Source organism: Rhinopithecus roxellana, chromosome 1, assembly GCF_007565055.1.
Source record: "Rhinopithecus roxellana isolate Shanxi Qingling chromosome 1, ASM756505v1, whole genome shotgun sequence".
Lineage (NCBI taxonomy): Eukaryota > Metazoa > Chordata > Mammalia > Primates > Cercopithecidae > Rhinopithecus > Rhinopithecus roxellana.
The window spans coordinates 22,361,495-22,378,919 of record NC_044549.1 but is presented as its reverse complement, the minus strand read 5'-3'; the positions used below and the strand labels follow the sequence as shown (position 1 = coordinate 22,378,919).

General features: G+C 38.6%; 1 protein-coding gene across 3 annotated transcripts in view; it reads right to left on the bottom strand.

Annotated features, from left to right (window-relative positions):
• Nucleotides 1-4,376: 4,376 nt before the first annotated feature.
• CEP97 (centrosomal protein 97) overlaps nucleotides 4,377-17,425 on the bottom strand; it is a 36,810-nt gene continuing 23,761 nt past the window's right edge. For 2 of the 3 annotated variants that reach the window (XM_010353329.2, XM_030940375.1), the window contains 5 exons: nucleotides 16,740-16,904; nucleotides 15,084-15,217; nucleotides 13,857-14,646; nucleotides 9,474-9,549; nucleotides 4,377-7,233 (listed from right to left, as the gene is read on the bottom strand). In XM_010353329.2, the coding sequence (XP_010351631.1) occupies nucleotides 6,529-7,233; nucleotides 9,474-9,549; nucleotides 13,857-14,646; nucleotides 15,084-15,217; nucleotides 16,740-16,904 (1,870 nt within the window). In that variant the 3' untranslated portion in view covers nucleotides 4,377-6,528. The remainder of the gene's footprint in view (nucleotides 7,234-9,473; nucleotides 9,550-13,856; nucleotides 14,647-15,083; nucleotides 15,218-16,739; nucleotides 16,905-17,425) is intronic. The other variant, XM_010353330.2, reaches the window with a different exon arrangement.

The window sequence follows — 17,425 nt, the reverse complement described above, 5'->3', positions numbered from 1 at the left end:
GACCTCAAGTGATCCGCCTGCCTCAGCCTCCCAAAGTGCTGGGATTACAGGTGTGACCCACTGTGCCTGGCCCCCATTTTTTTTAAAATGGGTGAATTTTTTGAATACTTCAAATTTAGGGACACTTAACCAAAGATATACACACAGCAAATAAAAGATGCTGCACATCATTAGTCATTACGGAAATGTAAATTAAGCCACACTAAAATACTACATGTGTCCACTAGAATAGACAAAATTAAAGACTGACCATACCAAATGTTAGTGAGGATGTAGAAAAACTGGAACCATCCTATACTGCTAGTGGGAATGCAAAATGCTACAACCACTTTGGAAAACAAAACTGGTTTGGCAGTTTCTTCAAAAGTTAAGACATATACCTACTGTAAGATTCAATCATTCCACTCTTAGGTATTTACCCAAGATAAATGAAAACACATGTTCATACAACGACTTAGTCACAAATGCTCACACCAGCTTCAGTTCAAATAACCAAAATGTACAAATAACCCAAATATCCATCAGCAGATTAATGGATAAACAAATTTTGGCAAATGCATACAATGAAATACTACTCAGAAAGCAATCAGATGAATCTCAAATAATCATGCTGAGTAAAAGAAACCGGGTAAAATAGGACATGTCATGAAGGAAATAAGGAATCTCTTGGAGATAATAGATATGTTTGTCATATTGATCGTTGTGATGGTATTATGGGCACAATGTGGCAAAATTTATCAAACTGTCCACTTTATTTTTTTTTTTTTTTGAGATGGAGTCTCTTTCTGTCACCCAGGCTGGAGTACAGTGGTGCAATCTTGGTTCACTGCAACTTCTGCCTCCTGGGTTCAAGCGATTCTCCCACCTCAGCCTCCCAAGTAGCTGGGATTACAGGCACCCACCACCAATGCCTGGCTGATTTTTCTGTATTTTTAGTGAAGATGGGGTTTCACCATGTTGGCAAGGCTGGTCTCGAACTCTTGACCTCAAGTAATCCACCCGCTTCAGCTTCCCAAAGTGCTGGGATTACAGGCATGAGCCACCAAGCCCAGCCAAATTGTCTACTTTAAATATGCCTTAAGAATTTGAAAAAGGAAATAAAAATTAAAAATCATTATGTCTTTAAATGTCCACTTTAAATATGCCAATTATATTTCAATAAAAATATTTTAAAGTTTATGGTGTATAGATACATATATATCATATAATCTTTTATGATTCCCTGCTGTAATTTTTTTATTCACCAACCAACTACAGGTTCCAATAGTGTCAAATGAGAGGGCTTCTACTCAACTTAGCCCCCAACACTCACTATCTTCACTAGCCCCGGAAAATGTCATCTATGCTTGTTGAAGGATGTCTGCTCTTCTCTGTCTAGAGAATTCTAGTGAGTAGTATCTAGAGGTAATGAAATCTATACTGAATAAAACTAAATTAGCATTCCTTCCACTTCATATCCATTTTCATAAGGCAAGAGCTGTTTTATTGTAAATTCACTTGTATAATGAGAATCCTCTGGACATTGCTTAGTTGGGTTCTATTTGCAATTTATTCTGAACTTTATCCATTAATTACAAGCACAATGCATAACAATCATTACTACTAATCATCAAAATAAACAGATGAAGCACTCAAATGTATAAACGTTTTATTTAAAATTAGAGACTCAAATACAAATTAAATAAGTACAATATAAAATAGCAAGTCTTCATAAAACAGATCATAACCACTTTAAATCATTTACTATTTCTACAACAAAATTAAAGAGAAATCTAAATACAGTCCAAAATCAAATTATTTTTAAACTCTTATTGTCAACATTAAAATTATTACAAAACATTCAAAGAGATTTAATTAGAAGATGAACAAGGCCAGGTGCAGTGGCTCACGCCTGTAATCCCAGCACTTTGGGAGGCCAAGGTGGGTGGATCACGAGGTCAAGAGATTGAGACCATCTTGGCCAACATGCTGAAACCCCAACTCTACTAAAATATAAAAATTAGCTGGGCATGGTGGTGTGTGCCTGCAGTCTTAGCTACTCGGGAGGATGAGGCAGGAGAATCACTTGAACCAGGAGGTGGAGGTTGCAGTGAGCCGAGATCACGCCACTGCACTCCAGCCTGGCGACAGAGCAAGACTCTGTCTCAAAAAAAAAAAAAGAAAAAGAAAAAGAACAAAACTACAACAGAGTGATTCCTGCTATCCACTAAAATAAATAAGAATTAAAATTCAATGTGATTTCCATTCATCCACAGATAAAAACACCTCATTTTAAGAAGACAATTATCTATTTCTTTCCAAGGTTGTGAGGACTGCTTTGTTTATTTGACTTTTAATTTTAATATGGCACAACAAGCTTGATCAGTAAAAGCAGTATCATTAACAATGTTTAGAATGTTCCTTACAGACCCTTTCTGCTTCACTTCATGAATGAGGGTATCATATATGTAACATTTCAAACATTATGACACAATAAATACCTTTTAAAGGTATGTGGCAAAATAAAAATATACTCTGGTTCAAACTGGTGTTTGGAAAAAATAAAAATATACATCAAAAAAAAAAATGAAGCCTTGGCCAGGCACAGTGGCTCACACCTGTCATCTCAGCACTTTGGGAGGCCGAAGCAGGCGGATCACTTGACATCAGGAGTTCAACACCAGCTTGGCCAACATGGTGAAACCCCATCTCTACTAAAAATACAAAAAAGTTAGCCGAGCCTTGTGGTTGCACACCTGTAATCCCAGCTATGCAGGAAGCTCAGGCAGGAGAATCGCTTGTACCCAAGAAGTGGAGGTTGCAGTAAGCTGAGACCAGCCTGGGTGACAAGAGTGAAACTGCCTCAAAAACAAACAAACAAACAACAACAACAAAAAAAAAAACAATGAAGTCTCTTCTTTCCTTTATGATGGGGAAATGATCTTATTCATTCTATTTTTTCTTTTACTGTCTTAATTCTTGAGAAAAAATGTTTTATATTTTTATTATCAATGTTATAAATCCAATTCTAAGACTTTGCACACACAAAAAAATACCAAGGGAGATAGTACAATATCTTAAGCTTGTATTTTCCTGAAATTATTGGTAAAAAGTAGAACTAGACTTAAGTAGATCACAGGAAAATACAGTATTATGGTGTTTGTATACAAAAAATAATCCAAATAAAAACACATGCTCAAGATGGCACCCACATTATTCCAGAATAAAGTTATTTACATATATACAATTATATGACTAAATAAATGAACATTTTCCTAAAACATGCATATTGTGAAGCCTTTTATAATTAAACTTTTAAAATCAAACTAAATTTCATATTATCAACTATCATGATTAGAGTTTTCTGCACACCAGGAGAGTTGAAATTTTAACATCTGTTCTACAAAACTGAAGATAAAATGTCATCAAACTCAGCATTTCTCTAGAAAATTTTATATACCTCAGCAACCTGTCATACTGCCTGTCATCAAATAAATGGACTCTAAAATGTAGTTATTCTTTTCAGAAAATATTTTTTTTTGTAGAGAGGTGGGTCTTGCTATGTTGTCCAGGCTGGTCTTGAACTCCTGGTCTCAAGTGATCCTTCGGCCTCGGCCTCCCAAAGCGCTGGGATTACAGTCGTCAACCACCACACCTGGTCTCTTTTCTAAAACTTTAATTTCCTCTATTGCTCTTTTGAAACCATTTTAATCAAGTCACATTTCTTGGAGAAAATTCACTCAGGGTTCTGAAGGAATTAATTATTTTCTACAAGCAACTCTGTCATGAGTGATAGAGTTGTAGCTCTCTTAGAAGTTTTTTTCCCTCTTTCAAAGAGAATGAGAAATATGCAGAGATTTCCATACTGACTCACTAAATGTAAAGATTAAAAGGCTGTGCTTTAGTTTCATCTTTGAAACAAAGAGATTCGAACAGAAATTCTTAAGCTTCCTTCCAACTCTTACATAGTATGATTCTGTGCTTCTGCAGGAATTCTTAATTGATAAACTGAGTCTTCCATAAATCAAGAGAACTGATGTGTACTGAAATAGCACAGCTGAACTAAACCTCTCCTTGTTAGGAAAAAAACACAAAGACCATGTTCAAAGCTCAACTTTCCAAACCTTACTAGACCCAGTTCCTCTTCAGCCAGACCAAAGAATAGCCCATAGGGTTAAAACCAAATATCTTAATTATATAAATTACTTTTAAAGTATAACGTAAACCCATTAAAATATATTAAGTCTATGCCAGTTTTCCTACATTCTAATTTACAATATTTTCATTTTATCTACATTCAAGATAATATCTACAGTTAAGGAAGGGGGACTATTTAATATTCTTGCACTTCTAAACACGAGTAAAAGTTAAATAAAACACAGATGAAGAATAGAATATTAATAATTATCATATTCTGCCAAATTGTTAATGAAAGTATGCTGAGTACTATTTATGGGCTAGAGAAACAACGCAAAGGTAAAAAAGGAAATCCTGCTAACAAGTGCTGACGATCAAATGAATTTAGTTATGTTATGCCATTACTTAAAAAAGGAGGGAGAGGATTTTAGCAGAAACCTATTTAGGTAATACTGAATCATGACATTCCAGCAGCTTTTATGAAAAACTAATGTATAAAGTAGTGTTTTGGTACTAGTGCAGTGCAGATTGGTTTTTCTTTATCTAACTATGGACAGCAAGTGAGGCACTTAACTGTAAAATAGAAAAATATATTTTAAAAGACATTCAAAATCATTCAGAAAAGATAATTAGCACTGTTGAAAAAAAGTTAGAAATTCCATTTTTATTTAACATGCATTCAATGTTACACATGTTTCACTAAGGAAAATCCTTCTGAAAGTAAGATTATTGTTTTATTTATAAGAAACAGAAAATATTTCCTTTTCAAGGGATTCTGGATTTCTAAGAATAAAATCCAAGTCGTCTCAACCTGAGTGCTACATATTTATAAACTGAGAAAAATACATCTTACCACACAGGAAAAATGTTATGACTATCAACAAATACCATGAGCTGGGAGCAGCGGCTCCTGCTTATAATCCCAGATACTCAGGAGGCTGAAGTGGGAGGATCACTTGAGCCAGGAGTTCGAGGTTATAGTGAACTATGATCATGGCACTGCACCAACAGAGCCAGACTCCATCTCTTTAAAAAACAACAACAAATACCACGTACCATGTGATCCTCAACTTTATCCTTGAAGGATCAGATGCTTTTATTTTATATAACTTCAAAGAAGGGCACCTAACGACTACAACAGAATAATTAATAGATATTTAGCACCTAAATTTAGAGAACACTTAAGTATTGCCATAGTTTTAAATAGCTGTATATCTGTACGTTGAGGGAAACCAAATACATATTGTTCAATGATATTATCCTTAATTACAAATGCATCTACCTACAATATTCAAACACAATCTTATTTCTCCCTTAAGTTGCAGACATATATATCCCTTTTAACAAGTAAAGGGAGGTTTATTATTTCTTCACCATCATTAAATTGTCTTCCAAATGTGGCACTTTTTCAGGTTAGACAAAAAGCAGTTCCTAAAAAGTCATTCATATTCGACCATTAGTATTACTTTAAATGTTCTTCTCTATGGGACAGAAGTCAAAATTGAAGTGAATGGCTGTAGACCTTCTGTTGAAATACATAATATAAGCAGGAACAGAGGAGATGAACATACATTAATTTCTGACAACATATTGGCACATAAATGCTTATCTATAGGGTGAAAAAGCACTTAACGAAAGGATAAATATTTGCCATGACAGTATTTCAAGTGAATGGAGACTAGTGTTTCCTTTCTTCATATCTAAGTGAAATATTCTTGTGTTGCGTAAGTAAACTTGACTTTAATTCTGGATAGAACACTTTACTTCATATGTTAAAACTGATGCATGACATTAACTGAAGTTTTCCACGAGGCAATTTAATCATTCCCATTGAGAAATCTTATAATCCTACCTTTTCTTAATTTACTTATAGAAAGGCTTTCCTTGACTCTGAAAGGAGGGAAAAAGGCTTTAAAAAAACATTTTACACCAGGGTGACTGGCAAATTTCAATAGTTCACAATCCTCATATTTCTCATTTATATTTGCTTTATCAAATTTCATTCCTTACTATATAATTACTTTTCTCAGACACAGAAGAGCCAAAATTCTCTTATTTATATATTTAAGGTATTTTTTTTATTTTCTTTAATATATGCTAGCTTATTTATGAAAGTAAATGAGTACATGAAAGGAACAGGAACATTGTTGATGCAATTCAGTTAAGAAATAAAGTGCATATATGCTGTCAATATAAATAGTTTGGTACCTTACAGCTAAGTAAAAAGCTAACAAAATCAAAATGAAAACTCAGCTCAATATCTAGAATCTGAAAAACATGAGACATGAATAAAAATTCTATATAAATAGTAACAAAATTAGGGGTATGGAGTACTCCCCTCCAAAAAAAAAAAGGCAACTGAAAGTATTTTTAAGAAAAGTGGGTATCTGCTTCCCAAAAGACCAGAACATGCTACACAGTAACACCAACATGCAATAGCTGAAACGCAGAATCACATTCTGGCTGCTGCCCTTGAACTTCTGCATTTAATTTAGAATTCTCTTGTGTCTGGCTAATTTCACCTTGCAAAGGAGGAGATATGCCATGACTCTCATCTACAGAAGCACCGTCAGACAAGGTATCTAACTGTACTGGGAAACAAGCAATGTGAAGTTTACTATCTCTTGTCTCTCTATCAAAACTGGTCCTCTCATCAGCATCTTCCAGCTGTTGAACTGAAGTTAAATACTGTTCAAGCAGACTATTGTCCTGCTCATTATTTGAGCTTTCCTTATTCCACTCACCATGTTCCTCACTAACATCCCCTAAATCTGATTCTTTGCCATATCTCACTGTGTCAATGGAATTCCCCATTATGGAGCTTTCACTGCCTTCTGTGGAACTTTTCTCAAAATCCAACGAATCCCGCAAAGGATGAACTTGTTCTGTTAGAGAGGAATGAAAACCAGAGTCTGGAAATTCTGGTAATGATTTATCTTGAGGAGCTACATCAGAAGCAATGAACCAATCAGCATTTTGATCAGAAGAGGACTCCTGGCTTTGGGTAAATAATGGAGGTTTCGATGGCACAAGGGTACTTGATATAGGAGGAACATCAGTATGCCAGGAACTTAGACGCTGGTCCACTGTCTGTTGCCAAACCTGTAGAGACCTTACCTATAAACCAGAGAATACAGTTGTATTATAAAATAAAAAGTGTCTTTTTTGTTTGTTTTTGAGACAGAGTCTCACTCTGTCACCCAGGCTGGAGTGCAGTGGCACAATCACAGCTCACTGCAGCATCAACCTCCTGGGCTCAAGTGATCCTCCCACCCCACCTCTGCCTCCTAAGCAGCTAGGACTCCAGGTGCCCACCACCATGTCTGGCTCTTTTTTTTCCTTTCTTTTTTCAGATGGAGTTTCGCTCTTGTTACCCAGGCTGGAGTGCAATGGCGCAATATCGGCTCACTGCAACCTCCGCCTCTCAGGTTCGAGCAATTCTCCTGCCTCAGCTTCCCAAGTAGCTGGGATTACAGGCACCCACCACCACACGTGGCTAATTTTCTATTTTTAGTAGAGACAGGGTTTCCCCATGTTGGTCAGGCTGGTCTCAAACTCCTGACCTCAGGTGGTCCGCCCACCTTGGCCTCCCAAAGTGCTGGGATTATAGGCGTGAGCCACTGTGTCCATTCATCTGGCTAATTTAAAAAAATTTTTTTGTAGAGATGGGGTCTCACTTTGTTGCCCAGGATAGTCTTGAACTCCTGAGCTCAAGCAATCCTCCTGCCTTGGCCTCCCAAGTGCTGGGATTACGGGCACAAGCCACTACACCCCACCTGTCTATTTTACAATTTTCCTTTGAGCTCTTTTCTCCAGCAGTCATGAAGTTGGCAAATGGTAGAATTGGAGCTAGAAACTGCTGACTCCCTTTATCTTTTCCACAGCATCCCAAGCCTAAAACCAGACTGGCACAAATGGTACATGTCCCTGGTAACAAAAGGCCTTCACCAGGAGTGGGGATGGGCCAAAGCAATTCCCTTGCTTCTATTAGAAAAACAGCCAGAAGCACAACAGTATATGTCTAGCTGACTAAGGGGTCAATAATGTATTCAAGATATAATGAGATCTAGTCAATAAGACAGGTTAGAGCCCTTGATATAAGTAGATCCCTGTAAAATAAGCCTCATTTTAGATACCCAGGTAGAGATTAGAGTTTTTAAGTATTATCTAACAATACAGTATATGCAACTTTCTAAAATACCTAAAAATATACCAAATTCTTGATAATATGACCTCTACATTTCTAAAGTATAACAAAAATTCCAAAATTTTACTGCAAATACTGCAAACAAGAACGCAATATGTACAGTTTTTAGTTTTCCTTTGATCCCCCTCCAAGGTAATTACTGACAGCAACTTGATGCATATCCTTCCATACTTTTTTCTAGGTAGTATTTTCAAATACACAGGGAAGCTGAGCACACTGGTCTGTGCCTGTAGTCCCAGCTGCTTGGGAGGCTGCAGCAGAAGGATCACTTGGGGAGTTCAAGGCTGTAATGCACTAATGCTGTTTTTTTTACTAAACAGTATTATTTTGGAGATCTTTCCATATCGGTCAATACTATTACCTTATTCTTTTTAACTGTTCCATGGTATTCCACAGTATTATTGCTCTATAATTTAACCATTCCTCTATTGTTGGTAACTACAAAACCTTACAAATCAATAATTATTTTTTCATTTTATAGGTCAAATCTTATTATAACAAATTTGGCCAGGTGATGTGGCTCACTTTAGGAGGCTGAGGAGGAACATTGCTTGAGCCCAGAAGTCTGAGACCAGCCTGGGCAATATAGCAAGACCCGATTTCTATAAAAGAGAAGAAATGAAAATTGTATTAAAATATTTTCAAGAAATTATCATCAAGAAGTATTTGATGTGATACAATGCTAGTAAAACCAACTGCCTAAATTATCCCTAAAATATGCTATTATAGGATTCAAATACTCTCCTATACAGTTATGAATACTTTTTAGGATGTGCATATTGTAGCCATATACTATCTTAATCACCATGCATTCAAATATTCCCAAAAGACAGATCAACAGCTACATGAAACTTCAAATTGGGGATGTTGTATCTATTGGAAAGCTCTAACAGCCTTCAATTAAGCCACTTTCCTCCTGCTTTATACTATTTTGTTTTTCTTGTCAAAATTGTCAGAGTATTTTTCTTCAGATTAAATAAAATGCAATAAAGTTCACTGTCTTAGTTCAGAGTTAGTGGCAAAGAACACAAGCCATACCCTTAACCTTGAACAAGAGTGCTTAATACACCTGAGTACTCTACAATTATCTCAATGAATATACAAGTTTTATTTGATCACATACGAGCTAAGTCAGAAGGAGGGAGTTTACCTGGTTCCAAAGGAATCTGAAAGCTTCTTCTTGTACAAATTTTTTAATACGTTCTTCATCTCTTTCTTTTCGTAATCTACAATAATTCAAAACACATTATTGACATAAGGAAGGGTGCTTCGACTCATACTTCCTGTTACAACTAATAAACACACGCATTGCAAAGAGATTAATAATCTAATAGTTGTCTTTCCCACTTTCAGAATATCTAAATTAAAACTTTATTTTATTTTTATTTCTTTAAACTCAGAATCAAAATGGAACAGTTTTATAAGTGACATCATAAACCTTAATTTTGAACTGTGACTCAAAGTAGAAGCCAAATGAGATATGACTGAAATACAGGTATTAGTTCTACAAACTATTTCCAATAATAAAATGTTAAATGGCTCTTTGTCTGGCTTCAGTTTCTCAGCCAAACAAACCGAAGCAACAGAAAGTGCAAAAAAGGAGTGATCCAAAGCCTCCAAAACAATTAAGGGTCACACTTAAGTATTCATGATAGCAGCTTGAAACACCCTCTCCTAAAGACTAATCCCATCAAACTTCACTATTCTGTTTGCCCAGGTCTCTGACCTACTCCCTGCTAATAAGAGACCTCCCATCCCTTATTACTCATTCATTAAAGTCTTAGCTCTGGGCTCACTGCTGTTGTCTCCATACTTAGGCCTATCACAAACCTAAGGCTCCTCTTTAGTGATCCATTATCACCCAAACTGTCAACACCATTTTGTTCCACACCTCTGACCCAATTCTCCGCTTTCTCTAGCCCCCCAAGCCTTTCTCCTGTGCCATCTAGAACTTCTGAATTATAATCAGCAAAATCCCTTATATACTCCATCTCTCTCTGAACTTTTCCTTGTCCAAAGCAGACCCACTTCTGAGAGCACTATAGCCCTCTGAAGTAGAAGCTATTTTTCCCTCTCACATATCAGGGTTGAAAGATTGCTTCTCACTGTTGTTTTCAAATGATTCTTCATCTCCCTCCTTTAACTCCTGCCATCCTGCTAAATTTCCCTCTTTGTCAAGTACTGACCTCCTACCATCTGCTCCCGTTCACTGAAGTCTCAGCACCAGGCTTTCTCTTTGCCCCATACCTGTCATAATTTTTGGAGAACTCAACATTCACATGGATGCTCTAACAATAATCCACCCCATGTCAGTCACCCATTCTCATAGGTGACCCTAGACCAAATCATTTTGACTACACCACTTTCAGAAATGGTTCTAAGCACCCAACACCAACCACTACTTCCTATCCTCCCAGTTCACTTGCTATTGTACCTTACTGCAACAATCCAGACCTCCAGTCCACTGATCCTTCCCTCCTGCCTTCAGTTCCCTTTTACTTCATTTAAAATTCCAGCCAGGTTGGGCACAGTGGATCACGCCTGTAATCCCAGCACTTTGGGAGGCCAAGGCACACAGATCACCTGAGGTCAGGAATTTGAGACCAGCCTGGCCTACATAGTGAAACCCTGTCCGCACTAAAAATGAAAAAAAACAAATTAGCTGGGCATGTGGTGGGTTCCTGTAATCCCAGCTACTCGGGAGGCTGAGGCAGGAGGATTACTTGAACCCGGGAGGCAGAGGTTGCAATGAGCCGATATCGCGCCACTGCACTCCAGCCTAGGTGACAAGAGCAAGACTCCATCTAAAAAAAATTTTTTTTAATAAAAATAAAATTCCAGCCAGCAAGGTGACTCACACCTGTAATCCCAGAACTTTAGGAGGCTGAAGCAGGAGGATTGCTTGAGGCCGGGAGTTCAAGACCAGCCTGGGCAACACAGACTTCATTTCTTTAAAAAAAAAATACTTTTAATTAGCTGGGCATGGTGGTGCACGCCTATAGTCCCAGCTACTTGGAAGCCTGAAGTGGGAGAATCCCTTGAACCCGGGAGTTCAAGGTTATAGTGAGCTATGATCATGCCTCTACACTCCAGCCTCAGCGACAGGGTAAGACCCTGTCTCAAAAAAATATAAAATCTAAGATCTACCATTATTACTCCCTCTCAAATATCTTCAGCTCTCTTGCCCTTCCCCCGCTCTCTCTACACTATCACCTAGGAAAAAAATCATTCCTGGCTGAACAAAATTAACCACGCCTGAATCAGAACAGAACAGCTAAGAATTGCCGACGAAAATCATACAACCTGACCTATTATTTTACACTTTTAAGTATTTTCTCACATCGTCCAGCAACCCTCCTCCATTTTCCTCATAAGGTCATCCTTAAGATGACTACCTCACACCTCATACTTCTTTCCTTACACTTCCTTCACCCCCTCCTCATTTTCAGGCGCTGACCACATCTTATACGTTATTGAAAAAGCAGCAGCATCAGACAGGACTTTTTCCCATCTCCCACCATCAAACCTACCACCTTACCTGCTCCCGCTCCCATCTGAGGCCACTTCCTCTACTTCAACACTGCATTTCTTCCTCTCTTACCTTCTTAAGAACTGCAATCCTGGCCGGGTGCAGTGGCTCATGCCTGTAATCCCAGCAGTTTGGGAGGCCGAGGCGGGCGGATCACAAGGTCAGGAGATCAAAACCACCCTGGCTAACACGGTGAAACCCCGTCTCTACTAAAAATACAAAAAATTAGCTGGGCGTGGTAGCAGGCGCCTGTAGTCCCAGCTACTCTGAAGGCTGAGGCAGGAGAATGGCCTGAACCTGGGAGGTGGTGCTTGCAGTGAGCCGAAATGGCGCCACTGCACTCCAGCCTGGGCAACAGAGCAGACTCCCTCTCAAAAAAAAAAAAAAGAACTACAATCCTGCTCTTACTCTTTTTTTTTTTTTCTGCACCATCAGTTTTTCCCTCCTTATTTATTCATTCCATCAACACATGAACACACTCTGTATCTCTCATCTCCAAAAGAGAATGTTCCTTTAGTCTAGATTTCTCCTCCAGATACCACTTAACTCTCTTTTTTTCATGTTTTCCTCAACTCTTTCTGAGAATTGGCTACACTCATCCTTCAAACTTTTTACCTCTTATTCACTATTCAACCCATTCCAAAATGGCCTTCATCCCCCTACACCACTGAAGCTGCTCTTGGGAAGGTCATTGTGCAGTAAAGAGTTAACTCAGCAGGACTGGGATGTTCAAACACTGTACATTGCAAAGATAAGATGACTGGTCCTTGACTGACTCCTGGGAGATAATCTCCAAGCCCTTGGAATATCCTGACTGAAATAGAATATCTTTATACACCTGGGGTCTTGGTCCACATTAGGTAGTTTAGGCAATCAATAATTTCTAGTCAACATCTGTTGTGTTCACCTGGGGTCCTGAGCCATGGAGTATCAGTGTGACCTCTATGTGGCCTGAGGTCTAAATAGTTAAGATCAGTTACATGGGTACTCAATACCTATGTGACTGGCCCACAATAAAAACCCTGGACACCAAAGATGAGGTAACTTTTGCCAGTTGGCAATACTTCATATGTGTTATCATACATCATTGCTGAGAGAATTAAGCCCTGTCTGTACAACACTGGGAGAGAACAACTGGAAGCTTGCACCTCATCTCTCCTGGACTCTGCCCTAGGCACCTTTTTTCTTTACTGATTCTAATCTGTATCCTTTTGCTGTAACGAACCATAATGACAAACAGAATAATATTTTCCCAAGTTCTGTGAGTCCTTTTAGCAAATCACCCAACCTGAGGATAGTCTGGAGAATCACCAACACAGTCACCAATAGTCTCCAACTGCCAAGTCTAATGCCTGTGTCCTCTCTATGGCACCTCCAATCTCTCCTGAAAGTTTCTCCTGTTGAAGGTGGAACTCTCCTAGTTTTCCTACCACTCTGGCTGCCCTTTCTCAGTATCCTTTGCTGCCTCTTCCTCTTCTACCTGATAATACCAATAAATATTACTAGTCGCAATATTAATGAAATCCTAACTTTCCTGGGTTAGCAGTCAGTAAAACATATGAGCCATGGGATTAAGGAATAATCCTGTTGTAATCCTATAGAATTTTAGCCCCTTCTGAATCCCTGCTATTAATTCTTATGTCATGTACCGAATTCCATGTAGACTTCATCATCTTCTCATTTTTATACTTAGCTTTTCAATGTTTTCTATATCTTTCTATGTTTAGAATTACAGATCCCTATAAAGCTCACGTTCATTGAACATTTATCACTATACTGCATCTATGTATCAAGCCCTTTGCTGGGGATGGAGATGCAGCAGACAGAACAGATGGTCTCTGCTCTCCAGATGCTTTCAGTACACTGTGGGAGACAACCAAACCAACAGTGGCTACATGGTATGAAAAGTGTTATAATCACAGACGCACAGTGTTCTGAATCAACTGTAAGACTCTAACACCCTCAAACCAACAAAACAGTGCATCAAAAGGACTTCTGACCCACCTCCTTATTTCATCAGTTAAGCAGACAATGTGCTCTTGCATTCTGCGTAGCCGGATTTCGTAACGCACATCTTTGGCTTGAGGGTTGTAGTTCCTGGCATAAAATCCCCGCCAACAGGCCTGAAGCTTGGTGGCTGCATCATTTAATTTCTGAAGGGCAACTTTGTCTTGTCCCAAAACAACAGATCTCTGGGTTAAAATCATGGGAAGTTTCTCTGAAGTTGCTTGAGATATGGTTTCTTTATTTTCTGGTTGTGTATTTTCTGGTTTCTTTATGTCTGGTTGTTTCTGTCCAGCTGACTCAGGAAAAAATGTAAGACTGTGGTTATCATCCTTCAAGATAGTGCTGATTATTGTTGGCTCAGGACAAGGTAATAGTCCAGCGTTCTCATTTACCTCTGTATTGATTTCACTTCTCATCATTTGAACAGAATTCTCATTTGCAGCCCATAAAGGCTTTTCCTCTTCCTTATCCAACACCTGGCTTTCCAGCCCTTTCACAGATTCATCTGCAACACCATCATCTTCTAGGCCCAAGTTAATGCCCTGCAGTCTCAGCTCAACTGTAGGTGATAGTGGCGATAGTCCTGATGCAACTGGCATAAAAGTAGACTCTGAAGAGAGAAGACTACAGTTTAACTTGTCCTCATCTGTCTGTATGTCTTCCAGATGCAGATCATTTCGAGAATATCTTGTAGTATGTACAGAGGCTGGAAAATTATTCTTAACCGCAAATAACTGATCATCATTACTGCTTATCCCAACCCAAGAATTGACTTGAATGACGGGTTCTAGAAGAATCAACAGAGTATCATTTAAACCACTAAATATTTACATTTTAGTTATGTCCCTTTAATGAAATCTATTCCTTGAAATAGAGTAAAATGCGAAAAAATCCCCTCAGTGATTTCTTGCAATATGCCTAAAACATCAAACCAAACATTTTTAAGAAAATGAATTCTTGTGATAATTAAAATATTCATCAAAGCATCAGGTCTATACAAAAGGTAGCAGTCCTTGAAATGTTTCTTAAAATTAGAAATATAGGAGTTATAATATACATACATATATAGGTGTGTATGTACATAGATATGTATAAGATCTAAATGATTACTGAAGTTAGCAAACTAACAAAAAATTATGAAAATATGCACCTTTTTCTGCTTTATGATGCCAGGAAAATTAAACAACTTGGAGAAAAAGGATCAGAGATAAATTAATTTCTTACCACTTTCCTGGGATATCTGGCAATCTTGAACAGTGCTTGAATGCTCAGGAATAAGGGATGCCCTTGTTTCAACAGGAACAAGAGGAGACAATTCTTCATTTTGGCTTTGGTTCATCAATTGCCTCTGGTGAAACCTAAAAATCAATAACATCTGGTCTGATTTAACACAAACCAAAAAAAGAAAGATTTTCTGCTTCCTAGGTAACAATGTCAAAAAGGTAGAAGTTTACAAGTTCTCAAAGTAGGTACTTTTAATTACTGCCAAATTATAAATCCTCATTTGAAAGCACTGCATAGAGAAGATTAACAAACTTATTTTGTAATTGCAAAGACAGACACCCTCCTATGCACACATATACACATACAAAAACATTTAAAGGCAGGATCTCTGATAAAGAAAGTAAGTATTAAATGCTTCTGGCAATACTTTTTCTCTTTTTTTCACTGTACGCTGTGAAGGCAGATACACCTCTTAAGTATCCAAAAACCTACAAGAAACACCTACATTAAGGAACAAATAGGTCGGGCATGGTGGCGTGCACCTGTAATCCCAGCACTTTGGGAGGCCCAGGCAGGTGAATCACTGGAGCTCAGGAGTTCAAGATCAGCCTGGCCAACATGATGAAACCCCATCTCTACAAAAAATATAAAAAATGAGCCAGGGCATGGTGGTTCATGCCTGTAGTCCCAGCTACTTGGGGGTCTGAAGAGGGCGGCTCATTTGAGCCCAGGAGACTGAAGATGCAGGGAGCTGAGACTGAGGTTGCAGGGAGCTGAGACCACCACTGCACTCCAACCTGGGTGACACAGTGAGCCCCTGCCTCAAAAAAAAAAGCGGGGGGGCAGGGGCGGGCCGAGGGCAGACACAGTAGCTCATGACTGTAATCCCAGCACTTTGGGAGGCCAAGGCGGGCAGATCACCTGAGACTAGGAGTTCAAGACCAGCCTGGCTAACATGGCAAAAACCCATCTCTACTAAAAATAAAAAATTAGCTAGGTGTGGTGGCACATGCCTGTAATCCCAGCTATTCAGAAGGCTGAGACACAAGAATCATTTGAACCGGGAGATGGAGGTTGCAGTGAGCCAAGATCACACCACAGCACTCCAGCCTGGGCAACAGAGCGACACTATGTCTTAAGAAAAAAAAAAAGAAAACAAATATATTTTTGAAAAATTCCATCCTGTTTCCTGGTATAGTAGCTCATACCTGTAATCCTAGCACTTTAGGAAGCTGAAGCAGGAGAACTGCTTGAAGCCAAGAGTTTAAAATCAGCCTGAGGAACAAAGTGAGACCTCATCTCTACAAAAAATTAGCCAAGCACGGTTGCATGTATGTGTAGTTGCAGCTGCAGTGATCTATCATTGCGCTGCTTTACTCACAGCGCAAGAGTAAAAGACCAAGAGACCAAGAGACCAAGACCCTGTCTTTAAAACAAAAAACAAACATAAAAACCCTGTATTCCTCCATGCCAAATTGTTTGGCTGTTTGCAGTGCACGATTCAGCTTCCCTGAAGAAATCGCTGCAGTGACAAGGGGACTGAGTGTCCAGAAATGTGGGCCACAGCACTTGCCTCAGGCTTACTATCACCATAGCAAAGACTCAGAGGTATTTTAACTTGTGAATTCATCAGTTGTTAGAAATAAACGTGTTCACCTCTGTTTGCTCAGAATCTTCTCTAGTTTGGCATCCTCTGCAGTTTGAAGACCTAGTGTAGAAGTGAGGGGGCAGACTGTAGCCAGATATTGGACAAGCTGGATGTGCTGGCCAGGCCGATATGCTCTCCCTTTGCCTTGACTATAGAGCCATTCAGCTTTCAAGCTGGAATTGAGGAACATAAAGAAGAGGAGATGGCATGAGAATTGTCAGTACACATTGTCAGGCAACAATGATCTTCCTTCTTAACTTACCTTTATAACACCACTGGATGTTTTTCATAAATAAAATTCACTTGATTTTTTTTAAATCTACCATTCTGACTCATATTCCTCATTCTAACAATGTTTTAAACCCTTTTTCTTGCTTAGGGGCACTTCCATTGAGCTTGGACTAATGATGCCAAATATTTTTAAATCATTTTCAAGGAAGCAATGAGTATTCTCTCCATTCACTCTGTCACACTGAAATGCCTAAATAGATGAACTGCATTTAAATCCATTAGTTCATAATGACAGTTAAAAGAAAAAAACAACTAGCCGGGCATGGTGGCATGTATAATCTCAGCTACTCAGGAGGTTGGGGTGGGAGGATCACTTAAGGTCAGGTGTCTGAGGCTATAGTGCTCTATAATCATACCTGTCAACAGTCACTGCACTCTAGCCTGGGCAACATAGCAAGACCCT